The 27,897-nt window shown below is 39.2% G+C and overlaps 1 protein-coding gene across 1 annotated transcript; it reads left to right on the top strand.

Annotated features, from left to right (window-relative positions):
- Positions 1-1,653: 1,653 nt before the first annotated feature.
- LOC142161057 (scavenger receptor cysteine-rich domain-containing protein DMBT1-like) lies at positions 1,654-24,246 on the top strand. The gene is made up of 10 exons (XM_075216281.1): positions 1,654-1,677; positions 4,479-4,790; positions 6,788-6,814; positions 8,193-8,346; positions 9,540-9,754; positions 14,244-14,382; positions 17,487-17,707; positions 19,142-19,317; positions 20,792-21,180; positions 23,530-24,246. The coding sequence occupies exons 2-10, from the start codon at positions 4,481-4,483 to the stop codon at positions 23,774-23,776; spliced, it is 1,878 nt and encodes a 625-aa protein (XP_075072382.1). The 5' UTR covers positions 1,654-1,677; positions 4,479-4,480; the 3' UTR covers positions 23,777-24,246.
- The last annotated feature ends 3,651 nt before the right edge of the window (positions 24,247-27,897 follow it).

Raw genomic sequence — 27,897 nt, 5'->3', positions numbered from 1 at the left:
GGGCAAATATATTCATACCTATCAACACTTCAGTCTGGGGCAACAGGACAGGGTTTGTGGCCACGCTGTGATGGGGAATGGCCACACCCCCAGAGGGCTGCCTAGCGCTGTAATGCAGTAGGCTGCCCGATTTAAATCTCCCCTCCCCTCCATACACTGCAGCACTTGGTGCCGTGCACCTGTTCGATGCTACTCTGCTATAAAGAGCAGCTGTGAATGGAAGATACCTTCCAACAATCTCACCTATGGCATAAACATGTCCCTGGGCAGGACAGTGGGACAGAGTCCTAAAATCAGGACTGTCCAGCTGAAATTGGGACAGTAGAGGGGTATGTATACTGCATGCTGCACACACACATACTATACACCTCTATGTTTTACCTCCCACTGACTTCTCAGCACAAAATGTTTTTCCAAGTGCACATTTTGCACAAAGTAGCTGGATTTACTCCATACTTGCCAACTCTCCCGGAATGTCCGGGAGACTCCCGACATTCGGTTCAGTCTCCTGGGCTCCTGGACTCGTTGGCATTTCTCCCGCATCCTGGATCTCACAGAGAATCGCGTCAAATGACGCGATTCTCGGTGATTGACGCCATTTTGGAGGGCGGGAGGGGACGGGATGAGGCCAATCGCGTCATTTTGGCCCCACCCCCCGCGACGTAAATTACGTTTTCGCGGGGGGCGGGACCAAAATGACATGTTTGGCCTCATTCCGCCCCCTCCCGCCCTCCAGTCACGCCCCCTCTCCCGGAAACTTGTTTCCGAGAGTTGGCAAGTATGATTTACTCCTAACTCCAAATCCTCCTTCCTACTCTAAATCAACCCCTCAGTGTATATTCAGATATGGATGGAGCACATGAGTGTGATCCACAAATGATAAATCAGTTTCTTCTATAAATGATGTGACAGGCTTTGTATATGCAATTATATAGTAATTTAACTTCCAACTCAAACAACAACTTTATATATGTATCTGAAGGTGTCAGTACCCAGTATGATCCTGATGGACAACTAGGTTGTTTTATATGTTAGATGTTGGGCGGACTGATAAAAAAGGCCATTGGATAATCACTGCCATCTGTCTGTGGGCTATCATTGTCAAACCACACTAATTATACCCTATTTTACCTGGGTACTTAGTGCTAGGGTGGCAGGAACTGCGTTTTTATGAGCACCATGTTATTTTGGGTGAAATTCAAGGAGTTAGAAAATAAAGTCCTACTTTCCTTGGATATGCTGTTTGCCAGTTGTGTTGGGGACCTTGATTGTTGTAACAGTGCCACAGTGCTCTCCTGCCAATTGCGTGTCAGTGCTCATCTTCCACAAAACCAACATTTGCATGAGTGGGAAGGACATCGACACCCATGTTGCCTATCTGACATAGGCCGAGCGGTAATGAAAAAGCGTCATGGAACTGCTACAGCCATCACGGACCTGGACAGATCTGGTGAAATGAACGTCCAATGTCTTTAGTACATTTACCTGTCTAAATATTGGATTTCATATTCTGGCTTTATTGAACTTACTAGTACCATTAGACAAGTTGAGGAATCACAATTGGCACAATCCCTTTTGTTTTTTAAATATGTGAAAAAATAACACAAATAAATACAATAATATTATTATACACCTTCACTTTATTTGCAGTGATGAACATCAAAATAAACAACTCTGGTAAGTCGTGCACTTACTTCCATTTTAAACATTGCTAACTCCTAGATTGTAAAACATTCATAGGGTAATGTTTTCCCAGACAGGAAGATCTACAACTCTGACACTTTATTTATAACTGGATTAATTAAGTAAGAGCTTTATTTTGCATGCTAAAGTTGTTAGCAGTCAGATGTGAATGTAGAGAAGCAGTTGCCAGAATTTTAGAAATGAATTTAGTAAGGAATTTTAATAATGATTTGTATGATGACGGCCACTGGTGAAAACTCACAGGCAAACGCTTGTAAATATGAAGCTGTCGAATCTAAACCAGATTGTTCACCTGTACGTGTCCATTTATCAGTTTATGAGCTCATCAGCTGGAGAGAATTAAATAAACTGCATGTTTTGCATGTACAATTAGCTCTGCTTTATTAGTTAGAAGTCCATATCTATATAGCACAAAATCACATATTACAGAAAACTATGCCCCAAAAGGTTTTAACCACTCCTGCTTTCTTTACACAGATCTTGCTACATTCTCACATTTTCACATGGGAAAACTCCCCAGGGGGGAGTTGGTTTATCTCCTTCTGCTATATCCAAGGTCATGGGCATAGTTTCTTGCAAACAATGAATAACTCAGACAAACTATCTGTATCTAATCTGTCTTTAAGCTATAAGAGAACAAAATGGCTATAAGGCAACAAGATGGCATCATCTTAGCAAAATTACATTTCCCAAAGCAAAAGCAGATTTTTTTTAAATAACAATAATAAAATCAAATTTAATTTGATAAACATTTTCTGTAGACAACAAATCTCTGCAGAAACGCCAAGCTTGCTTGCTTCATTATTTATCTCACTGAGGAAGTTCTGCTGGAGAGTAGATGGGTGGAAAAATTGGAGAAGTGGGCCAAAATTGTGGAGGGCTAAAAATGTACAGAATTATGGTGTGGGCTAAAAATAAATAAAAATACAAATAAATAAAAAACTGACTTACCTTTGCAATTTCCTCTACTGAGCCAAGTACAAAGAAAAAATAAAAATAAAAATCTGACATTTACGTTTTGGAATTGTCAGAATGCTGTTTGGGTTTCAGTTGTCTTAAAAATCAAACACTTGCATTGGGATATATTCCTAAATTATAGTTGAATGACTACAAATTTCCTCATGAGAACAAAAACAGGAAAATAAGAGGGTAATAGGGATTCAGGGGCTCAGCATTATAAAAATGTTACTATTTATAAATATGTGATGATTTACTATTGCTGCATATGGTGGCGCTAAAAATTACCACAATTTATCAATAAATGTATCAATAAAATATTACCAGGGCAGCTGAGCGATACTCTGTTACCTCAGCGATACTGGCTTGCAGCGTTAATAGCTAGTATACTGCGTCACCTGGCCATTCTCAGGGGACATGCACATGTGTGACCCGGCTTGTCAAATCACGCATGCACCGAGACTCAGACTTTCAGTTCCGCTAACTGAAAAAAATAAATACTTTCAATTAAATAGATTAAAATTTAAAAATAAATAAAACTATTTTAAAATATTCACCATTGAAAAAATACTTTATCCTGAAATGGCGCTAACATAAAAAGCATTGCAGTGGTACAAGCACTGTTATAGTGCTTGTTATATCGGCTTCCCCATGGAATGGGGAAGCTATTGGTGGAAATACTAGGCAAATCTTGTGACTAGAGGCACCACTTAATGTACTGGGTGAAGCCCTATCGTCGGCGAAAACAGGTGCCTCATAACCTTTGATAAATATGCCCCAAAGTACAAATACCTGGCACCTATTGCTATATTACAATATAACATCTCATCAAGTTATATTAAAATAAAACTGTCCAAGGCAGTTTACAAATGCAGTTTTAAATACTTTTAAATCATACATTTTTATTCCTTTGTGGTCATGTTATGACAGTTGAATTTCTCACTACAAGTAGCTAAAATGTGGAATAACTGCAGAACTATAAGATACAAAATACTCACATAATCAAACACATGGGAAATTGTGGCTCTTAGTATAAGTGAAACATTTTTAAGTGATTATAATCTTTTCAGGAAATTCCTGGAAAAGATTACATTAATAATTTATTAAAATTGTTCTCTGTTCTGCATCTATTTACTCTGAATAATGTTTTTTTACTTCACAACAAGTTAATACTTAAAGGGACACTAATACTAATTTGTATTTTTCTTTTATATATTGTCTAATGTAAATACTACGGGATAAATGAGTAAATATATTCTTGTTATAAGTTAACCTGGTTTGAATGACGATGCTACTAAATCTGTTTACCATGCTCACAATTCTGTAAAGTTCCATTTTTCTTTCGCTTCCTCAGTGTCTCTTTATCTTCTCCCAGAGATGTCCTGCCAGTCTAATTTAGATGTGATGATCATCTCACACTACAATAGTTGGAGGCATGGTCTAATGAGAAGGACTATTGTTGACATCATTGGGGCAGGGAATTATGTCATTGAGGCTTGGCAAGGTCATTATTGCCGACTAAATCTGCAGGTTCTTTAAGTTTCCTCATATGCTTACATGGATATTATAAAACTATCTGTCAACAAATACATTTTCCTGGGCTAGGCTTGGCTGGGCACAGGAAGTTTTAGAGGTTAGTGCCCCCACCCCCGTAAAAGAGACCAACCATCATTTATTCTTTGATGATGACATGAAATGAAATTAAAAGTGCATCTCTGTGTTAGTGAACAAAGATCTGGAAATATTTCTTCTAATTTGATTAAGCTGAAGCTAGAAAATATTTATTTGAATATATTGTTCTCTCTGTGTTGCACCAGAAATGGCTCTGAGGTTGGTAAACGGAGGAAATCGATGTGCCGGCCGGGTGGAGATCTTCTATAATGGAGACTGGGGAACAGTGTGTGATGATCTGTGGGATATGAGTGATGCAGCAGTGGTTTGTCGACAATTGGGTTGCGGAAAGCCAATTTCATTTCATACAAGTGCCCATTTTGGCCCAGGAACAGGAATGATTCTGTTAGATGATGTGAATTGTCGAGGAAATGAGACACTTTTGTGGAACTGCTCCCATGGAGGGATGGGCATACACAACTGTGGTCATCACGAGGATGCTGGGGTCACCTGCTCAGGTACACCATGATGAAGAGATTTATGTCCTAATTATATTTTATTGATTTGCAGGAGCGGTGCACTAGAGCCCATAGAGATAAAGGACCCAACTAGCGAGCTGTGGGCCCCGACTCCCTCTTCTCTGCTTCCCTGCACCGTGGCCCACAGCTCGCTAGTTCCGCCTCTATTTGTACGCATAAATCAGCATGCTGATCGGGACTTTTTTTTTCAGTCGTTAGTAAAATCGTTGTAAATAACACAATAGTCATAAAATTCTACAGTGTGTACATAGCCTAAACAAATTAGAGGCAGAGCTGTACTGTTATTTATTTATTTGCCTTCTTCTATCCCAGCATGGCTCCCTTACTACTTCCACTGTGTTTCTTTCATTCATCATTAGCATTTATTTATATAGCGCCACTAATTCCGCAGCGCTGTACAGAGAACTCACTCACATCAGTCCCTGCCCCTTTGGGGCTTACAGTCTAAATTCCCTAACACACACACAGACACAGATTAGGGTCAATTTGTTAGCAGAAAATTAACCTTTCAGTATGTTTTTGAAGTGTGGAAGGAAACTGGAGCAACTGGAGGAAACCCACGCAAACACGGGGAGAACATACAAACTCCTCACAGATAAGACATGGTTGGAAATTAAACTCATGACCCCAGTGCTGTAAGGAAGAAGTTCTAACCACTACACCACTGTGCTGCCCGAGACATCATTTTCATTGACCAACTGACTGTTATTTGCCTAAAGAAAGCTTTTCCTAACCCTTGCCAACTAGCATTTTTATTATTCTTACAATCTATTAAGTTGAGTTTTCATTTCACTTGCATTAAATTGTTATTTTTTGGTTTACCTCCTAATTTTGTTTAATTTTGATAAATGGGAAAAAAGCTGTCCTAGAGCAGCAACTGCACAGAGTCCTGGTTGGGGCAAGGCAGGTTCAGGTGTGATGAATAGATTTGTGAGGATCATCCCTGTATATATTGTGGCTGTTAAATGCTCTGGCTGGAATAGCTATGGGCCTGATTGATGAAGGAACACATGCTGAGTGCAACGTACGTTTGTTTTAAAACGCACGTAAATCGGCTCTGTTCACTCCCGAATTCATCAAGGAATGGGTCGCAAGATACGTTGGCTGTTGAATTCAGATGTAGGTCTGCAGTGTTCTACTATATATATATATATAAAATCTTTTTTAAATGCCCCCCATGAAACCCATGAAATGCATCTAGTAGGATGTTTTCAATGTCTACTGAACATAAAATAAATTTTCACAGTTACTCCTGTTTGCAAACCCATATTCTGGCATGCATACAGGGCTAACATCACTAGTAAACAGGACTTAGACTAGCCCTGTAGCTGGAGCAAGAGATACGGCAGTAAAACATGTAACTTTGCTATGCTTAGAGCTTGATTCGGGCATGGCTGCTGTGTGAGCTTGAGTTTGGCACGCCCCACTGTAAATTTACTTCAGAAAACTCCCCTTTCCCGCCGTGTAAACTCCCCAAAAACTGTAGGCTGTAGTAAGTGTCCTTTGCGCTCAGAGATGGTGCGGATAGGGCTGCGTTTACTGGCATATGGCCGGTCTGGTTCTGGGCATGCGCTGATTTTGCACACGATACACTCAAAATTGGCAAATACATGCCTTGATGAATCAGACCCTATATGAGCAACTGTAAAATATATTAATATCTTTGTCACTTTTAAATGAACAAATATGATTATTATCTCTAAGTTTAAAGATGAGAATATATTTTACATTTGTTTACACAAATATTCACCACACTCATATTATAGTATTTTATTACCATTCAAATATTAAGAATTCTACTAGTGATCAGACCTGTTAAATGGTTTATTTGTTACTTAAATTGGTATCAAATGCCTGTGGGTTAATATCAGTACAGTCAAAAGAGCCACATTAATTCCAGAAAGAGTACAAAACTATTACAACATTAGAATTCTATTCAATATTCAAAACTATTTTCCTTTTTCTGTTGGTTGCAGATACAAGATGGAATACAACATATCATGGTAATTATATGTAACACCAAATTGTTTTAAATGCTTTAATAGATTAGCTGAAAATTGGTCCTCTTTCTAACCTTTTCTTTTTATTTACTAGATTATGCACTTTACTAAATACATATTGTTTTATGTTGTGCTAGAGTTCTTCTTGAAGAATTACATTTTTTTAAATGAGATTATTTTTTTTAAATGAGAGGAACAATAAAATTATCATGGAGCAGAATGCATAGGCCTAGTGGTTCCAGGCCAGCCTCAGAAATAAATATTATGTTTGTTAGGATTCTGTGGCTGGAGTAACTAACATGGAGTGAGGAATGAGTGGTTAGTGATGATGATCAATAAGCACCATAGATGAGAATATATTTTGCAGCTGTTTATTCAAATATCCATTACACTCTTATTATAATATTTTATTACCATCCAAAGAACTATAAAGGAAAAAAGAGCACAAAACAAAATTTATTTTTTCTGCTTAGTTGCAGATACAAGATAGAATATAACCTGTTACGGTTAATCAAATTTACCATCTAATTGTGTTACATACTTTAATAAATTAGTTTATATCCACTCACATCATGGGGTAAATGTATCAAGCTGAGAGTTTTCCGGCGGGTTTGAAAAGTGGAGATGTTGCCTATAGCAACCAATCAGATTCTAGCTATCATTTTGTAGAATGTACTAAATAAATGACAGCTAGAATCTGATTGGTTTTTTAAACCCGCCGGAAAACTCTCACCTTGATACATTTACCCCCATATCTCTGGTCTTGCATCTAACTGTTTTTAACTAGATTACACACTTTAAAGCAACATAAATCAATATGTATTTTTTAAAGTTCTTCTTGAAGAATTAATCAAGTGTACTCCAATGTCTCAGTGATGGTTAAAGCAGCTATCTCCAGCCTAGGGCTCACTTATAGATCCTCATTGGATGCTGCCCACATTACCTTGAGGTTACAATATCTGCACAGTGAAAGCGTGTGCTTCTAAATGAACTTTCTCACATAAAATATGCTGGATGCTTTCAAAGGAATTCCATTGAAAGAATAGTCCAATGCTATTCTACTAGCATATGAAAAACTGGAGAGTGGCTCCACAGCTACATGCTAAACTTGGAACACACTCTTAAAATGTGCAATCACTTGCCCACTGATGCCTTGCCTCTATGTAACTGATTTCTTGGAGTATTTCAATTGTAATTTTATTTCTTGGAGCAAAAAAAATTCAAATACACTAGTTAAGCTTCAATTTCTTCTCTTTTTTCTTTTCTTTCTTTTAACCAGACCTAATGTTTTGAGAAAAATATACAATTTGCATTTTAGAGACATATACATGGTGAAATGTGCATTTTCTAACATAAATGTGATGTATTTGTATTGTTGCAGGAAGGAATTACACTTGTGGGGGTCGAATGAATCAAAGTCATGGAATTATTTCTAGCCCTTTTTATCCAAGCTATTACCCTCCCAACAGCCAGTGTACATGGGAAATTCAAACGGCACCAAATACTTTAGTGGAGCTCAGCTTTTATAGTATGAAGTAAGTATTGTTCATGTGCTACTTACTTGTCCAGTTCAAACAGGACTCAACTGTAGTTAGCTATAGATGACTATGCAACCCCTTCTTGTGGCAGCTGGCTGAGTAAGTTAGACATTGTAGTGTAGTAATAGGTGTATTATTATTACTATTATTATTATTATTATTATTATTTTTATTCTTTACTTATAAAGCACCTACATTTTGTACAATGCTGTACATACAGGGGATCTTGATGCAAATTTCATACAATTACATGAATCACAAGGCAAAGATAGCCCTGCCTAAATTAACTTACATTCCATGGTTTGTGGGGAACACAAAATGCTGTATTTGCAATTGCTCAGTTCCCTTAATCATACGTTTCTATTAAAGTGCAGTATTATTTCTGAACGTTAAAGTATTTAAATAAACCTGACTACAGAAGCAAAATGTGAGTTGGAGCCCCCGTAACAGCTCCCCACCATTGATATCATAAACCAGACAAATAAATCTCACACACTCCTTGTCCATAGACATTTTGCCTTCACAACCTTTTTTCTGTGGTCTACCTTAAATCTGTCCACTCTTGTCTTACTCTCCCTAAAACTTCTCCTCAAATGTCTTTTATCTGTCCACTCATCTCCTGCCTGATCCCAACATGCTTTTTCCCCACTTACCTCTTGTCCTTTTTAATATTCCCCGTGCCCTTTGCTTGTCAACCTTGTGTTTCCCTACATGTTACTGCTTCTGCTTGCCCCATCATTGTCTATTTCCCTTAGTTTTCTATGTTTAGTTCCATTTCCACTTCCTCTTTCCTGGTGACCATAAAAACACCAGTGAGGCCTGTTTAGTAACTATACAAGGCGTTCTATTTCTATAATCTCTGGGACCGCTCGGCAGTGTTGTTACTACACAGCTCTTCTGATTTAGAAAACATCCAATGTCTAGTAAACAAGCTGTACTAGTTGTTTAATGGTAGCAAGCAACCTGGGGCATCACTGCAATGTCCTCACCGCTCATGGGTATGGTTGCATTTGCTACCGCTGCTAACGCTATTCCTACACCACTGCATTTGAAATTATGTGTATTGCAGAGACATGATTTTGGGCTAAAGGGATACATGGTCTACAGTAGAACATATTGCCAGTAAATATTCATATAGTGTACATCTACCGTTTTATTTGTTTTTTTTTTTGTCTTATTTCTTTAAACAGCTTGGAAAGTCACCCACATTGTGAATATGACTCAGTGACAATATATGATGGACCTCCTGGAAGCTCTGTTCTCGGGAAAATTTGCCAGCCAGGAAACCAGACTTACCGCTCATCGTCTAATGTAATGACCATTGAATTCAGAAGCGATGGATCTGGCCAAAATATTGGCTTTGAGGCTCATTATAGCACATCAGTGGTAACAAATAAAATGTCAGGTACAGATTACAAGAGAACATTATGGTATTACTGACAAAGGGGAAGTATAATAAGTTTCACTATACAATGTTTATTAGACATTTGTGCATGTAATCTGTCTCAGTCATATGATTTCTGCTATTTCATGATTAACTGAGGGTTTCTCAGCAAATATTTCTTGTTGCTCTAATAGACATGCATGTAGAGGCAGAAACGCCAATGTGGCAGCCAATGAGGTTGCTATGGGCAGGGCCATCTTTTCCATTGGGCACGATGGGCAGGTGCCTGGGGGCCCCATAGGCAGGGCTCTTAATGAGTATAAATAATCCTGCAAAAAAAACCTTCAAGGGTCACTGAGCAAGTACATCTCTATCTCTATATATCTATATCTATATCTGTATCTCTATACATATATATATATATATATATATATATATATATATATATATATATGTAGGGGCCCCGATGCACTGCTTTGCCCGGGGGCCCATAATGTTGTTAAGATGGCCCTGGCTATGGGGTTCGATGAGTGGGGGCTCTGTGATGAATATTTATCATCCCCAGAGGCTCTCTCTCCCTTTCTCCTCTCCTGAGCATGTGCAGGGGCCGGCGCAGTCATTATGGAGCCCCTTTTAGGATTTTAGTACCACTGTGATGTAACTGAATGTCAAAATAGTAGGGGTGTGCACCGGGCACTTTTAGTGTTTTGGGTTTTGGGTTCTGATTAGCTTGAGGTTTTGGGTTCTGATTTGTTTTGCCAAAACACTTGACGAAAGGTTTTGGTTCTGATTTCGGGTTTTGGGTTCTGATTTATTTTTTAAAAAGCATAAAAAGTGCTAAAATCCTGTTTTTTGGTTGTTTTCCACTCCTACGCTATTATTGACCTCAATAACATTCAATAACAATCATTTCCACTAATTTCCAGTCTATTCTGAACACCTCACACCTCACAATATTGTTTTTAGTCCAAAACGTTGCACCGAGGTAGCTTTCTGGACTGCGTAGTGGAGTGGGCCCGGTACCCAATTTGGTACTGGGGCCACAATACCTCCACCTTCAAATGGTCTCAATTCCACTGCACAGCTGCCTGCTCCTACATCCTCTGCAGCATATACAGGGTGTAGTTCGAGTGCGTCAATACCTCTTGTTTTTGACGATGACAGGTCATTTTCATTAATTTTGGATTTGGCAGCAACAGTCAACGTTTTTTAATATCTGATACGCATCTATCTGGACTGCGTAGTGGAGTGGCCTGGTACCCAATTTGGTACCGGGGCCACAATATATCACCCTCAACTGGTCTGAATTCCACTGCACAGCTGCCTGCTCCTACATCCTCTGCAGCATATACAGGGTGGAGTTCGAGCGCGTCAATACCTCTTGTTTTTGATACCGGGGCCACAAAACCTCCTCTAACTGGTCTAAATTCCACTGCACAGATAAAAACAAAGAACATAGTATTAGAAATGGCAGTTCCTCTTTTTTGGAACTATAAAAACAAAGAACATAGTAATAGAAATGGCAGTTCCTCTTTTTTGGAACTACAGAAACAAAGAACGTAGTAATAGAAATGGCAGTTCCTCTTTTTTGGAACTATAAAAACAAAGAACATAGTAATAGAAATTGCAGTTCCTCTTTTTTGGAACTACAGAAACAAAGAATGTAGTTATAGAAATGGCAGTTCCTCTTTTTTAGAACTATAAAAACAAAGAACATAGTAATAGAAATGGCAGTTCCTCTTTTTTGGAACTACAGAAACAAAGAATATAGTAATAGAAATGGCAGTTCCTCTTTTTTGGAACTACACAAACAATGATCGTAGTAATAGAACTGGCAGTTCCTATTTTTTGGAACTACAGAAAGAATGAACGTAGTAATAGAAATGGCAGTTCCCATTTTTTGGAACTACACAAACAATGACCGTAGTAATAGAACTGGCAGTTCCTATTTTTTGGGAACTACAGAAACAATGAACGTAGTAATAGAACTGGCAGTTCCTATTTTTTGGAACTACACAAACAATGACCGTAGTAATAGAACTGGCAGTTCCTATTTTTGGGAACTACAGAAACAATGAACGTAGTAATAGAACTGGCAGTTCCTATTTTTTGGAACTACACAAACAATGACCGTAGTAATAGAACTGGCAGTTCCTATTTTTTGGGAACTACAGAAACAATGAACGTAGTAATAGAACTGGCAGTTCCTATTTTTTGGAACTACACAAACAATGACCGTAGTAATAGAACTGGCAGTTCCTATTTTTGGGAACTACAGAAAGAATGAACGTAGTAATAGAACTGGCAGTTCCTATTTTTTGGAACTACACAAACAATGACCGTAGTAATAGAACTAGCAGTTCCTATTTTTTTGGAACTACAGAAATAATGAACGTAGTAATAGAACTAGCAGTTCCTCTTTTTGGGAACCACAGAAACAATGAACGTAGTAATAGAACTGGCAGTTCCTATTTTTTGGAACTACAGAAATAATGAACGTAGTAATAGAAATGGCAGGTCCTCTTTTTTTGGACTGCAGGAATATATTGCTCTATAATATTTTTTATACTTTTTCAATTATTTTTTTACATTTTTTTAATATATTTTTTTTTAATATTTTTTAGAGATTTTTTTTTTTTTTATAAAGATTTTTGGCTGATTAACAAATTGCTATGGACTTATAAGAAACAAATACAGGACAAAAGCACCACTGGACTCAGCAGCACAGACACTGGCCAAAGCACCACTGGAATCAGCAGGACAGAGCACTGGAAAAAGTACTACTGCACTCAGCAGGACAAAGCACCACTTGACTAAATAAATCAGTAGGACAGAGCACTGGACAAAGTACTAATGCACTCAGCAGGACAAAGCACCACTTTAGTAAAGTTATCAGCAGGACAGAGCACATCAACCTCCCTCTTCACTAACCACAGGGAAAATGAAGATGGCGGCCGCGAGCGGGGCATTTATGAGATCCGAGTCTCGCGAGATCCGACGCGAGACTTGGATGTCATAGCCTCGGTTTGGCTTCATTTGGCGTTCGGAAGTTCCCGAACAGTGCTCGGATCCCGTCGGATCCGCACTGTTCGGGTGGGCTCGGATTAGCGAAATCCGAGCCCGCTCATCTCTACAAAATAGTGAGTTAAATTATTAGCTGGGGACATCAAAGGTGTCCTCTTGTGAGGAGAGCCTCACTTTCTTCTTATTCTCATTACTACAGTTGATTTATAGGGCGCCACAACGTCCTGCAGTGGCGTAATGACGGTAGTACAAATAAGGTAGATATAGGTCACATAAGCAAACAAAAATTTTCAAAAATGTATATAGCAACAGTAGAACAGAAAGTGCAAGTAACAAATACAAGCAGTATTACAAGAATGGTAATATAAATCAAGTCATATTGCAAAGGATAATTCCCAGATAATTGTAAGGATGGCAATGGTAGCCGAAGATGACAAGCAAAGGGGAGGAGCAAGTGGGGAAGAAGGGGGAGGGGGTAAAGGAACGAAGGCCCTGCTCATGAGATCTTACACTCTAAGATGTAGCACTGCAGACATGTGAAAGATTACAGCCGCTTGTGGAGGACAGGATTAGCAGGCTGGCAGGATGCATGAATATTTGCTGCCTCTCCCACTATTAATAAGCAAAATGGAGGTGGGCCTTCAATAGGAGGAGCCCAAAAGGTGAGAAGATCTCACCAAACACATGAATTTCATGTAACTTAAGTATATCGGGCCTGATTCATTAAGGATCTTAAACTTCTTATTTCAGTCTCCTGGACAAAACCATGTTACAATGCAAGGGGTGCAAATGAGTATTCTGTTTTGCACATAAGTTAAATACTGACTGTTTTTTCATGTAGCACACAAATATCAACTTTAAATTCCAGTGTACAAATAAGCTATCAAGTATTTTTGTGCTACATGAAAAAACAGTCCGTATTTGACTTATGTGCAAAACAGAATACTAATTTGCACACCTTGCATTGTAACATGGTTTTGTTCAGGAGACTGAAATAAGAAGTTTCTTAAGTTAAGATCCTTAATGAATCAGGCCCATCTTTATTAAATATTTGGGCTGGCTCAACATCTGATTAGATAAGAGAGGAGAGTCACAGAAGGCGCAAGTACTTTTGAATTAATGGTCTAATTGGCTGCAGTTTGGTTTAGCCCTGCCCATTTCAAACTTGTTAATACAATGCAGAGGAAAAAAAAATACAAAAGGTGCTCATCCCTCAGTAAAACACACCAACAATAGGAAAGCACTCTATAGTCAAATTATGCAAAATAGGACAGAAATAATGTTTTGCAGCAGCAGACATCAAATATTCTTAGTAGTTTATTATAGTGTGGGGTAACTTTTACAGTCCAGAAGGACCTTAAAACAAACTGATGAACAAATAGTTTTCTTATACAAGGGGAAAAGAAAAAATAAATGGCTAATATGAAAAATAATTTGTATTTATGATAATAGTTTATGTTTAACTATTGTTGCTTTTTTATTGCAGAGACATGTGGAGGCATTTTAACTAATTTACATGGAGTTATTAATTCACCCAGCACTGCTTCTCCTGATTCTGATTACTGTGTCTGGTACATCAGTGTTGACAATAATTACATAATTCAACTTAATTTTACAAATTTTTTGTAAGTATAATATAATAAATCTCTTTAGTGGACAAGGAACCTATTTCCATATATGTGTTGGGAGAAATAAAATTAAATAAATATCACATATAAACTTTGAGGGTAGTTTCTGAAACCACTTGTACAATAAATAGCTCATAAAAAGATCAAAAACCCCTTTCCTATGTTACAAACACTGTAATAATTTAAGTGGAAATGTTCTTATTAATTTATCATATTTATATTTGTCTACATTTAGGTGGTTACAATATATTATGTTTTTCGCTTACTTATTTAATTACATTTTGTTGGCATTCGTTGATAATTTTTTACTATACTGTTTCAATATACCACTTTCTCCCACTCTGATTTTGATTGTTTCGGGTAACATTCCCATTAAAGGCATACAAACCTAATTATTAAAACGTTGCCTTATAATTTTATCATGTAAATGTTAAGAGATTAATTTACAATAATATTCTCAATGCAGGCTTTTCCAGAGCCTCTCGAGAGGTGTTAATACCACTGCTTGCTTAGTTTACCATGCCTTTGAATGGCTTTGTTTTTATCCATCATCATCATCATTATCAGCAGCTATTTATATAGCACCTTGTATCTCTTTGTCTAGTTTCAAAGGCAAGAAGGGATAATCCTTTTACCATGAAGATTGTTGGTGGAGTGTAGCGGCATGGGGCTGTTGAAAATAATAGAGCAGGAAAATCCACTAAAGGGTCTATTTGTGACCAATAATATTTCTTTCACATTGATTATAATTTCTTATTGCAATGATAAGGAATGATTTAACATACTTGTCCCGGCTGATAGTCTATAGTAAAGTGATCGCAGTCATGATGACTTACAGGTTCTGATGGCCTTTGCACAATTTTCAATAGGAAGGAGTGGAGGAGCACGAAGTCTACCAGGGAGTGATCTGGAGATTCCTCTCCGGTGATGCTCTACCCATAAGATAAAACGGTTAATCCCATCTTCAGATGAATGATAAATAGGGCACTTTTGCAGTCCTCATAGACATCTATCGGGCCTGCAAGTGCGGTTGATGTTGGGACTGTAGAAGATATCTGCTACAATCCTCTAATAAAAAATAGACTTGTTACTTTAAAATGCGGTTATCCTAAGAAAACTACAGTTTTGGGGGATTTGTCAGCATAAAATAGGTCTGCTCAGAACATGTACAGAAATAAAGCAAAGCGGCTGCAGCAGTTGCATTTATGGAGGCCAAAAGGGAAACCCTTCATATGACTGTATTGGGTACTGTGAAATCTTGCAGTGGTATTTTGCAATATAAAAATCTCTTGTACCTGTGGAATGCTGCACAAGATTTATATTTAAGAGTTAGCCCCTGTGAAAAAACAAATGGAGACAAGTCTAAGGTAATGGGGACAAAAAATGTTATGTACAAGAGACAATGGGAAACAAAACAAAAGGAGGGAGACGTAAAACAGTATGAATCATTTAAAGACTGCAAAATTTGTGGACCCACAATGCTTTAGGTGCGCAAGTGCTCCTACCTGTCCTCTAAGAGTACTTCAATGTGCATGCCCACTTCACCATCTCAGCAAACAAAGCCATAAAATCAGTATGTTCCTAGTTTGGCAGTTTTGTTGATTATTCAGAAAATGTGCATGATGGAGCAACTGCTAATGCATTACAGGCCTAATGTCTGAATAGGGGAGATGGGCCTAGTGCGCGATTACTTGTTCCACAGGACTTGTCCCACAGGATGCCAAAGGCCTAAAGCCTGAATTAAACTGATGCCACAGGCTCTTGGCCTGAATAATTGCTTCCACAGGATCATGGCCTGAATAAATTGTGCCACGTGCATAGCATCCAAATTAATCTGATGGCCCCAGGCTCAAGACAATTAATCTCGTGGCCGCAAGCTCAAAACCTGAATTAATCTGGTGTACATGGGCCTAGTGCTCAAATTAATGCTGAGCCTGAAGGCCTTACCTGGTTCCTCTTCGGGAAGTCTTCTTGCTTAATCCCGATGAAGATTCCACGGCTCTCTCTCTGCCGGCGTCTTCTCTCTTGACTCGCAGGCTGCCGCTATCTACAAGAATCTGCTGCTGTCTTCTGTGTTGTCTCACTGAAGCCTCTTCTCTGGACCCTCTTCTTCCTTCTGTCTCCACTGGACCTCTAGTTAATCCGGCTCCACTGATGGCCTGCCTTGTGACTCTCTCAATGGCTAAATAGAAGCTGTTGCGAGGGGGTTGAGCAATAATGCGGCCCTGGATCACGCCACACAAATTCAAAATGCAGTGAGCTCTAATTGGCTCAATGCAATGGCCTCTTATTAGACCAATGTGAATTTTCTCAGATTTCACAGATTCGCTTAGTCCAGTAGAAGTCATGGCTGCAGGAGACTTACCTGTTTGTCATCAAGTAGAGAAGTGGTCTTCCTTTTCTTCTTCCAGGTGCCTCTTCACAGCTTATTGAATTGCCTCATCTACCCCTGATGTGGCTAGAGATAACGGAATGCTAACCATGCCTTCTTAGTTCTTTGTCCCGTCTACAGTTGATTAAGTCCCAACCTACATGAGGCCATTTTCACTTTTGTGCAAAAATAAGGGTGTGGCATCACAAAACACTATCTGTCCTGTGGAATAACACCTGTAAATGAGAAATAGTGGGAATAAACAAAATGGGACAGACAAAAGATAATAGGGCACAAAACAAAGGGTGACAATTAGGAGGCAAGGGGTGACAAGCACAAATAGGAGGCAAGAGGCAGTAAAGGACACAAATTGATCCTTTTCTCCTGTTATAATGTTTTATTACTATTCTACATATGCTCATTCTTACAGAGTTTCTTGGAATATTATAGTGTCTTGCATCCAGTCTTAACCTATCTGCTACTTTATACTGTATATGTGTTGATGTCAGTTATTATAATGTATTGGCTTTGTTGTATTCTAATTTATATTATGGTAGTATTTCAGAATGCTTTATTGACAAGCAAAAATAACAGACAAGAGACTAGCTCTGATCCTTGTGTTCTATTATAATGTGTTATTCCTATTTTACATATGCTCACTCCTTCCATAATTGTTTCTGTTGTTTCTTTTCTCACTAGAACATTTTCCATTTTTGTCATTCTGTGACAGGATGAAAAATTCTCTGTCCTGCCACTCTTTCTCTCTGTCAGTCTACGATGGTCCTCCACATGGGTCACCTTTACTTGGACAACTCTGTGAGAAAACTGACCGAGATTTCATATCTTCCTCAAATAGCATGAGCATTGTGTACTCCAGGCTTAATGGTGATACCAACTCTGGCTTGGAATTCTCTGCCTCATATTACTCGGTCTTCCGCAACAACCCTAATGGTACTTTCAAGTTACATTAATTGAGTGAGATTATAACTAAATTAGATTTTTATTGTTTTCTAGATTTTCAAGGAATATAGTACCTTGTTTTTTAGCATTATAAAGTTAAAATAATAGTTATGTAGGAATTGTAATGCAATTGTCTATCTTACCCTGAATTTCCCCTACAGCTCATTTTAAAATTAAAGTATGTTGGAGTATTTCCTCCCACTCTCCATCTGTGGACCTCATTTGCAAAATGCATTAGATGTGCACCACAAATTGTTGTTGTCTCGCCCTACCGTACCTAATCTGCAAGTGCACTTCAAAGATCTCACCAATTTTTTGCTGCCGGGAAACGCACATTGTGCAAAAGTGTAAATGTCATAAATTCCAACCTCCTACCATAAAATTCTAAAAATATTGCTCAGATTAGCCAAATCTAGGCTCAAATTAATAATGAGAGTGAGGGGACATAGGAACTATAAGTTCTTCATTACATTACTGGGAGTATGCTTAGAAATGCAAAATATTATTTTCTAGATTTCCATGGAATATTTTATTACCATGGTCTATAGCAGTGTTTGCTAACCTGTGACACTCCAGGTGTTGTAAAACTACAAGTCCCAGCATGCTTTTCCAATATATAGCAGCTTATTGCTGGAAGGGTATGCTGGGACATGTAGTTTCACAACACCTGGAGTGTCACAGGTTAGCCAACACTGGTCTATAGCATTGCAGTTCAATTGTTACCGCCGGTGATAGCTTTTGCTATTGCCAGCCATAACCCCCGCCGACATCAGGAGTCACCGAGTTTCGCTTGGGAAAGCTATTTAACAATCATTGCAATACCACATGTACCGCTACAATACTGGCTCTGTTATCGCCATATTCTGTTAAAAGTATTTTTTCAATTGTCAATATTTTTTAAATATTGTTTCACAGATTTTAATATAATGTCTTTACAATTATTATTATTTTTATTAGTGGAACTGAATGCCCAAGTGTGGGCTTTCAGTTCCAGCTACCCCGCTCAAGCATGCGTTTATCTCCTGAGACTAGCCTGGTGAAGCAGCAAGTTACCATTACCACTCCAGAGAAGTAAGTCAGGGGAAGCTGAGCAGACTCAAAAACTGAATTGCCAGAAAGTTGCTTCTCTGTGAAACAATTTGGGAAAATGTAGCTAATCTTTAATTGTATGCTATTAAAGTAGGCGGCTATTCCTTATCTATTCTAATGCCTTAACTTTCTGTGCTCCGAATTTGTTTTTAATATTTGAGTAAGGCACTGCGTACATTGTGTGGTGCTACATCAACAAATTAATACATTAATTTCATTATTCATCTTTTTGTTATTATTGCTTTCAGTGTTATGTAGTTTGGCTTAGTAGCCATTATTGAATACGTATACATCGCATTCTTTCATAAACCATAACTTTCATTTTTCACTTTCCAGTCAGTCTCTCCTGCTACTCAGACTACATGAAGGCTCGAGTTTCACCTGGGTATCTTGAGTCTTTGGGCCATTCTTCAAATAATATTTTCCTAAATGATCCACGATGCCGCCCTCAGATTGTGTCAGACTGGTTGGAGTTTCAGATCCCTTATCAAAGTTGTATGACAGTGAAAAAAGTAAGAAAAGATCTGCAGTATGCATAGACAGGACCAGTCACAGAAGTCAATGACAGGGTCAATTTTGCAGAGTGGTGGCTGCCATAATTCCAACATTGGAAATGTCTGCCCTTAACCTGCCAACATGAACATGTCGGCAAGCTAAATGCCGACACTTCCATTGTGCTGACAGGTTGACAATATCGATAGTGTAATTGGCGACATTCACAATTGTCTGCTTCCTCTTGCCGTCCTGTGTCTGGTTGCCCAGCAACCAGTTGCCTTGTTTCCGGCCCGGTGGCCAACCCAACTGTGCATGCATGCCTAGACGTTCTTATTCAGATCAAGGAAGAAAAATAAAATCTCATCATACACCATATAACAAACTGCTATATGAAGCAGTGTGGGTAAATTCTTAAACCCTGTGTATGTTTTTATTTTTACTTTTTATAACAGCTATTGTCGAAGTACATGTTCCAGTTGGCACAGGCTGCAATAGGCATGCTGCTGCTTGTGGCTCTGCAACCATCTCAATGCCCAAGCACTTAATGGCTGCCATACGCATGCTGTGACATGTAGTTTAGTTTTTGTAATAATTTTCTTTTATTACTCTGGTACCCCAAGTACCAATAGTGTTAGGAAGAGCTTTATTGCTATTCAGTCAGGGACCCACTAAGTTGGTTTTTTTTTGTGACTCGCCTACACTACGGGCTCTAGTTACATGATAAACAGGCTGTGCATCTTCTTTTATAGTGTGACGGGCCCAGCTTGACAAAGTCTACTTACCGCTTTAGCAAGGTGACCCCACTTTTGTTGTCCATCACCCCAGGCTATAAAACTTGTGCTGGATAATCATAGGTTAGGGGCACAGTTTTTTATTTCATTTATTTTACTCAGTAAAGATATGTGCTCTAAAGATAAGGTTCTCATCATCATCATCAGCACATTTATTTACAACAGACTTAGGGTCAGACAAAAGATAGTCCTCTTAAGAAGTATATCTAGAAATGTATCCAAGTCTATCTGGGATACATCTGCAGGGGGCACACTTGACTTGCATGTGTACTCCTTTACTGTATTGAATGCTCCAGGTGCGAGGGACTACATATGCAATTTGTGGTCAATTCTAGATTTGTATGTACGTCTTTAGGGTGTGCACTATGCTCAGTACATCACAATGCATGTTTTAGGCAGCACAAATCGTCTCGATATAAGCCCACAGTGTCTCAGTCTCAGTCAGAATCAGAGCAACATATTCACACAATCTAACTGGTAGGTTAATGCATAATTTGCTTTTAATCTAAGTTAATGAGAGGGGTAATGTCACCAAAACAAGTCATGTTATTCATGCTTTTCATGTTAAAGGGGAAAAATATTGATCAGAATGACTGCAATTGAGCCTCTGGAGGGTAACATGTGGCCCGAGCAACTTGTTTACAAGTTTTACACAAATACTGTGCAGTATGGCAGATAACCTTTTTTTTTTTTTTTGTAGGTACAAAGTGATTTGATCAACTATGAAAATACCCTGTTCACTTATTCTAATGAACCAGTGGTAATTCACAGAAAAAAGTTAAGTCTAACCCTGAGATGCCAGATGTATCAAAACACCATGGTTCAGAGCATGTACAATGCTGATGACAACATGGACAGCACTTTAACTCAATATGGCCTATATTCTGCTAATCTAACTTTTTTCCAGTCTCCCAATTTTATATACCCAGTGTATGAGTATCCCTACTATGTAGACCTCAACCAAAATTTGTTTCTGCAAGCCACCTTGGACACTTCAGACCCTGCGCTAGTCCTGTTCGTAGATACGTGTGTAGCTTCACCTGATTCACTTGATTTCACTAGAAATGTTTATTACCTTATACGCAATGGGTAAGTAGAGACTCGTGTTTTTTTATATCTTTGGTCTTTTTATTAAAATAACCTATTGTTGACAAAGAACAGACATTTTGTGAACTTAAATTTCTGCTATGTACACTTTACAACAAGACAGTCCAAGTGGATCAAATGTAGCCCTTAATGAGTTAACTGCGGTCAACATGCAGAAATTGTAAATAGAGCTAGAAAGGGTGCCCGCTCTCTTTAGTATAATACACATAAAGATAATGTTGCACACATACAAACATTGCCCTCCTAAAATCTATCTCTCTATTGCCCCCCTCATATCTCTCCCATATCCCCCCTCATATCTCTCCCATAGTCCCCCCTCATATCTCTCCCATAGCCCCCATCATACCTCTCTCATATCCCTCCTCTTATAAATTCCATATCTCCATTGTATCACTCTCATAGCCCCCTTGTATCTCTCATAGCCACCATTGAATCTCTCTCATTGTTGCCCTCCCCTTATCTCTTTCATTGCTGCCTCCCTCATTCCTGTCTTTTTGCTGGCCCCCTCCATGGCTCTCATTTCTGTCTCTCTCCATGTCTCTCTCATTGCTTCCCCTATCCATTCCCCTCTCATTGCAGCCCCCCTGCATGCCTCTCTCATTACTTCTCTCCGCCATGTCTCTCTCATTGCGGCTCCCCTTCATGTCTCTCTCATTGCTGTTCCCTTCATGCCTCTCTCATTACTTCTCTCCACCATGTCTCTCTCATTACTGCTCCCCTCCATATCTCTCTTATTGCTGCCCCCTCCATGCCTCTCACATTACCCTCTTACCTGTAGATGTGACAGCTGTACTGCCTCTCTGCAGCACTCTCTTCACACTTTCTCACTGAGCACTGGATTGTGGGGCTACCTAAAGTCTCCTCTGAATGCTCAGACAGCGCTCCGAGGAGTCTGTGTAAACAGATAAGCCTCATGCATTTAAAAATAATACCTCAATCCGGCAGCGGGTGATAGAAACCAGGGCAAAGCAAACCAGTAACTAGACATTTTATTGCCCTATGCGAGAAAGGACACTGGTGCCCTCTCCCCATATATCTTGGTGTGAGTGCCTACAGGCCTAGTGTTCTCCAACTTGGTGCTGCTCACTCCTACCAGTTCTTGAAGCTTTGACTGCCTGGCACTGCTGGGGTCTTAAAATTTCTCATTAGCCAGATTCCGAAATGTTGGGTCCCTGTCAATGACTAAACACTAGGTCACCCTAACCCAAACCAGCCCTACATTAAATTAATTACAGTCATGTTTAATAATTAGCCCTCCTTCTAAACAACATTAAACAACATTAAATTAATCATTTTTATGTTTAATAAACAAGACTCTTTTCTCCAGATCAACCCCAACATTAAAGCATGCCCTTTTAATATGTAGACCAGTCCCCCCCACAAGCCACAACATTAAATCAATAAAATTTCCCATTTCATAAAAATGCCTTTTTCTCCCAACCAGACCCATATTTTTACAGATTATTTTTTCCTAAATTGGGTGCCAGAATAGTCTTGTCAACCCCCCTCCCCTACATTTTTTATTAGATTTGGCGACAGAATAGTCATGTCAAACTAGATATTTTTTTGAATTAGGTTCCAGAATATTCTACAAATACCTCCACCCTATATTTGCCTCCAGAATAGTAATATCAAACTCCCCCTATACTTCTTTTATAGACTGGGTGCCAGAATAGTCATATCAAACCCTCCCCTGTTTTATTTATAGATTAGGAGCCAGAGTAACTGTGTCCACCCTCCCCCCTATATTTTTTTGATATAGCACCAGGTTTTCTAAGACCACCCCTCTCTCAATTTCTCTATGGCCTCTAGAGTACTTCACTCACAGGCTTCCCTTTGTTTCTATTTTTCTTCTTCCCTCTGCTTCTCTTCTTCTAATTCATCTTCTTCCCTTGTCTCTTCTGGCAGCTGTTGTCGGCTATAGTCAGCACCTCTCCACTGATAGCATCGCATCACGATGACAGCATCATGATGTCAAGTGCCTGGTGGTTTAGAAAACAGGGCCTCCTTTGAGAGCCAGGGACGGTGCCATCGGGGCAACCATGTATAACTAAGATAAATAAACGGCAGCCGTACCTCCCCCCCTGGCTTTACCACCTGGACAGAGGGACTGGTATGGCTCTTCTCTGGATGGCCCCCTCAGAGAGGGGTGCCCAGGGCACATGCCCCTGCCCCCCTCCTTAGTCTGGCTGTGATTGTATAAGCTATGTAGATACAGTTTACTCTGTGGAACACTGGGAGGGAACGATCTTATGAAAAGAATAAACCCTGCATGTTGTTTTCTGTAATAGTAAACTCTATAAGAAAAAAGTGTATTTACAATTTTTCCAGGTGCAGAACGGTCCCCGATTATAAAACCTACCATTCTTCCTCATGGAACATAGTCCGATTTGGATTTAGCGCCTTCAGCTTCCTAAGACAACATTCCAGTGTGTATATACAGTGCAAGCTGGTTGTGTGTAAGCGGTATGATCTCCAGTCACGATGCAATCAAGGCTGTATGCTGAGACACAAGAGATCATTTCAATCCCATCATGAAGAAGTTCATGCTCTTGTAGGACCTGTGAAACGTCTGTAACACAAATAAAACGTCAAAATTATCAACTTTATGTAGAATAAAGCTGAGAACTTTTGATCTTCTTTTTCTTTAGAAATGCATTCCTATTGGAGATTAAATCAGAATAGTAACAATAAAATAAAATAAGATTTGGATCTTTATTCTTTCAAATGTAAAAATTGAAAATTGAATAAAACTGATTGTTATTAAAAAAAACCTTATGGAATACATATAAATGTGTTAAAGAAAAGAAAAAAACGATTATTGATAACTTACATTCGGAAAGGAAATTGTGGTGAAGCTCAGGAAAAGTTTTGCATTTATGGCACCATTACACCTGCAGTACTTTTGCGCTGTTATCCTGCAACCTGCCAGTGGCTGCCATGCAATGGATGTGGTTTGATTTCGCCCCCTCCAAACTAATGGATGATGAATTCTGTGGTTTGACTGTAAAAAATGCTTCCTGTGTGTTTGCAAACCGCACAATAAACTGTCCAAACTAGCTTTCCTAGACTGCTAATTGTATGCTGCTTGCATTTGCTTTTGAGTAATTAAGTTTAAACCCTAAATTTGTGATTGTAAATAGTAGATAAAGAATATATTATATCTTCTGGAAAGCAACTGAAACAGAAGTGCAATGTTTAGCATTTTTATGTCGTCAGCATTCTGGAGATATAAGAATTTTCCAATCAGTATGCAACTACTAAGGTTAAAAGCCAAAATGTTGGCGTAAATGCCGACAAATGGCTGTTTAACAGCTTTTTCTAATTTAACAAAGGGTTAATATCAAAGAAATCAGAGATTTCTGTGGGCTTAATTACCGGCATTTACCATGGTTTCCATAATATGGGGACAGCGATATTAGTTAATTTATTGCGTTTCGAAAACGTTACTTAACTTTTACAACGGGATACATCTGTAGCCTCTCTGGCTTTGCTGGATCTCTGACAGGTCAGTGAGCTGTTCACATGTGCCAATTTTAGTCATGCATACGCATAACACTTGCTACATTCACCGGCAGTGTTAATGGCGACTTGATGTAATAAAGATGTTGTCACAAATAGTGAGGATAAGTGAAGCCATATGTAACCATACCCACTAACTAAAATAAAACATAGTGGCAGACTTAGCAGACTTAGTTTAGACCCTCACGTGCCCATTGTAAGCACCAAAAGCGCCTACAATGGGCACGTGAGTGTCTGAACTGGACCATGGAGCAATGTAAGAAAGTGGCCTGATCTGATTATTATGTTTTCTTGTACATCTTGTGGACAGCTGTGTGCGTGTCCATCATTTGCCTGATGAAGAGATGGCACCAGGATGCACTATGGGCAGAAGGCAAGCCGGCAGATGCAGTGTGATGCTCTGGGCAATGTACTGCTGGGAAACTTTGGGTCCTGGCATTCATGTGGATGTTACTTTGACACGTGCCACCTACCTAAATATTGTTGCAGACCCAGTACACCCCTTCATGGCAACGGTGTTCCCTGATGACAGTGACTTCTTTCAGCATCATAATAATCCCATAGATTGTAAGATTGCGAGCAGGGTTCTCTTACCTCTCTGTCTGTATGTATTACCCAGTATTGTCTTATTAATGTTTGTTCCCAATTGTAAAGCGCTACGGAATTTGTTGTCGCTATATAAGTAAATTCTGCTGATGATGATGATAATGCACCTGCCACACTGCAAAAATTATTCAGGAATGGATTGAGGAACATGACAGAGTTCAAGGTGTTGACTTGGCCTTCAAGTTCCCCAGATTTCAATCTGATTGAGCAACTGTGGGATGTGCTGGAAATACAAGTCAGGGCCACGGAGGCCCCATCTCACAACTGGTGCTAATGTCTTGGTGCCAAATACCACAGAAGACCTTCAGTGGTCTTGTGGAGTCCATGCCTTGACAGTCAAAAATGTTTTGGCGGCATGAGGGTGAGCTACACAGTATTAGGCAGGTGTTTTAATGTTGTGGCTGATCAATGTTTATGTATATATGTATAAAAATATAAAAAACAGTTTTTAAATATTGCATCTAAAAATCCTAATCAAAGTGGCTCCATTTATGGCATAGCAGCATACAGCTTGTAAAAAATTAGCAGTATAACAACATTACTCATCGTGAGACCAATGGAGCATAGTTCATGATTGTGTATGTCAAAAGGATTGTGCCCAACAGCTGTTTCGGTGCTCCTCCAGCAATTTTCTCAAGGGCTGCCAAATGAATAATGCTGAACAACAGACCAGCATTTAAAGGCAACATACTCTCTGACATTATTAAGGAGGATTAATACCAAGCAACAAATATCCGGTATTATACTCCCCTTACTGGCGAAAATCTGTATGTGTAGGCACAAATAGATTTACTGGTGAACCAACAATATTGCTATCCTGTTATGTAGAGAAAATGAAAAATGACTACCATATTATAGGCAACTTGGACTAGGGTAGTCAATATCTTCTGGTTATATATACCGACAACATCTAATTGCTAAACATTGACGACATTTGATTCATAAATTTTTGTTTTTCCAGTGACAATATTATTTGATAGTTATATGTACTGAATCTAACAAGAGCTTACGGAGTTTTCAACTAGAGGCCTGATTGCCTACTCAGATTCTCTCACTTCCAGTTGAAGGCCCTTCTGTTTGGATAGGCCAGTGCACCACAAGTCTTCACAAAGGACATTGCAGTCATATCTGTCCTATTGAGGTCTAAAGGAATCACTATTGTGCCTTACATGAGATTTTATTGTCAAGGCTGAGTCAGCCTCATTACTGCAGACTCACCTGCACTGGACTGCCCAGGTATTGGCATCCACACCAGTGGACATTGCATTATCAACAATCCAAATTGGTTCCGAATCAAAGGATGATGTTTCTGGGCCTTGTCTTTGATACCAGGGTACAGAGAGTCTTTCTCTGGAAGGCAAGATCTGGACTTTCCAGGTGTTGGTGAAGAGCGTTCTGGACTTCAGCCATCCATCTGTTCTTCTCTACATGAAGGCATGGGGAAGTTGATTCCCATCTTAAATGCAGTTCAGTACGCAGACTCCACTCTTAGATGTTTCAGGTAGATATCTTGAGAAAGTCGTTGATTTCTACTTTTCAACTGGCTTCTCACTTTGGTACCAGAGACACAGCTATCATTCATCTATCTCTTAGGTATGGGTGTGGTGACACTGCACCTTTGCTTGCAGGGTCCTTAGTCCGAGGACAAAGTGATGCTCTCTTTCAACATTCTGGAGTCAGAGCAGTGCAGAACAGGGGTTTAGTCTAAAATGAAGGACAGGTCTGTCCATATTCAGTCAGACAATGCCACGGCTGTGGCATATATAAAACCTCTTAGGGGGAACCAGGGATTCCCTAGCGATGAGGGACTCTTTCTGACTCTTGACAGGGCTGGAAATGTTTGTGCCAGCAATTTCGGTAGTGCACATTCTAGGTGTGGAGATTGGAAGAGGAGTTTCAATGCAGGGTCCCCATTCTCCTGGGAGCGTGGTCTCTTCATCTGGAGGTGTTTTGTCTGCTGGTGCAGAGATGGGACCAGCTGGAGGTCGATATGATGGCCTTCCAGCATAACAATAAAGTTCACACATTCTGCACCATCCACCTAGTGAATGCCATGATGGTCCGTTGGAGCTTGGTCTATCTCTTCCTCTCAATAACAATGCTGCCTCATGTCCTTAAGAATACTAAGAGGGAGGAAGGTACAGCTTCAGATTGGCCACGAAAAGACTGGCAGACCAAAATTCTGAAGATGGCGGCAGGTGCAAGATGACAACTTATTTTGATGAAAGATCTTCTGTCACAAAGTCTGTTCCTTCACCAGGACTTTTGGCACCTTGCTTTAACAGCATGGCTGTTGAAGTCAGGATATTGAGTCAAGGAATTTAAAGCCAATAAAAAGGGGTAAATAACACCTAATTGAGCTGCTAAGGGGTGAAATAAGTATATGCAATGCTATTCAGGAAAAATAAAAGGGTGTCCCTCCCTTTATAGCAAAATATAGTAGAAAGGTCCTGGCGCAATGGTAGTAATGTGATCTGCTACTTACATGAAACACATAACATATGTTGAGACATATATAAAATATTTCAGATTTATTCAAGAAAGCAGATAGAGTAAAAGTATATCAGGTGT

Source organism: Mixophyes fleayi, chromosome 6 (genome assembly GCF_038048845.1).
Source record: "Mixophyes fleayi isolate aMixFle1 chromosome 6, aMixFle1.hap1, whole genome shotgun sequence".
Lineage (NCBI taxonomy): Eukaryota > Metazoa > Chordata > Amphibia > Anura > Limnodynastidae > Mixophyes > Mixophyes fleayi.
This window is presented reverse-complemented; position numbering and strand designations above follow the sequence as displayed.

Excerpts from the sequence above, each read along its gene's own strand:
- LOC142161057 (XM_075216281.1), top strand. The coding sequence starts at position 4,481 with ATGGCTCTGAGGTTGGTAAACGGAGGAAATCGATGTGCCGGCCGGGTG. Across the intron at positions 14,383-17,486 it reads CTTAATTTTACAAATTTTTT|GATGAAAAATTCTCTGTCCT; the intron begins GTAAGTATAATA and ends ATTCTGTGACAG. Across the intron at positions 21,181-23,529 it reads TATTACCTTATACGCAATGG|GTGCAGAACGGTCCCCGATT; the intron begins GTAAGTAGAGAC and ends CAATTTTTCCAG.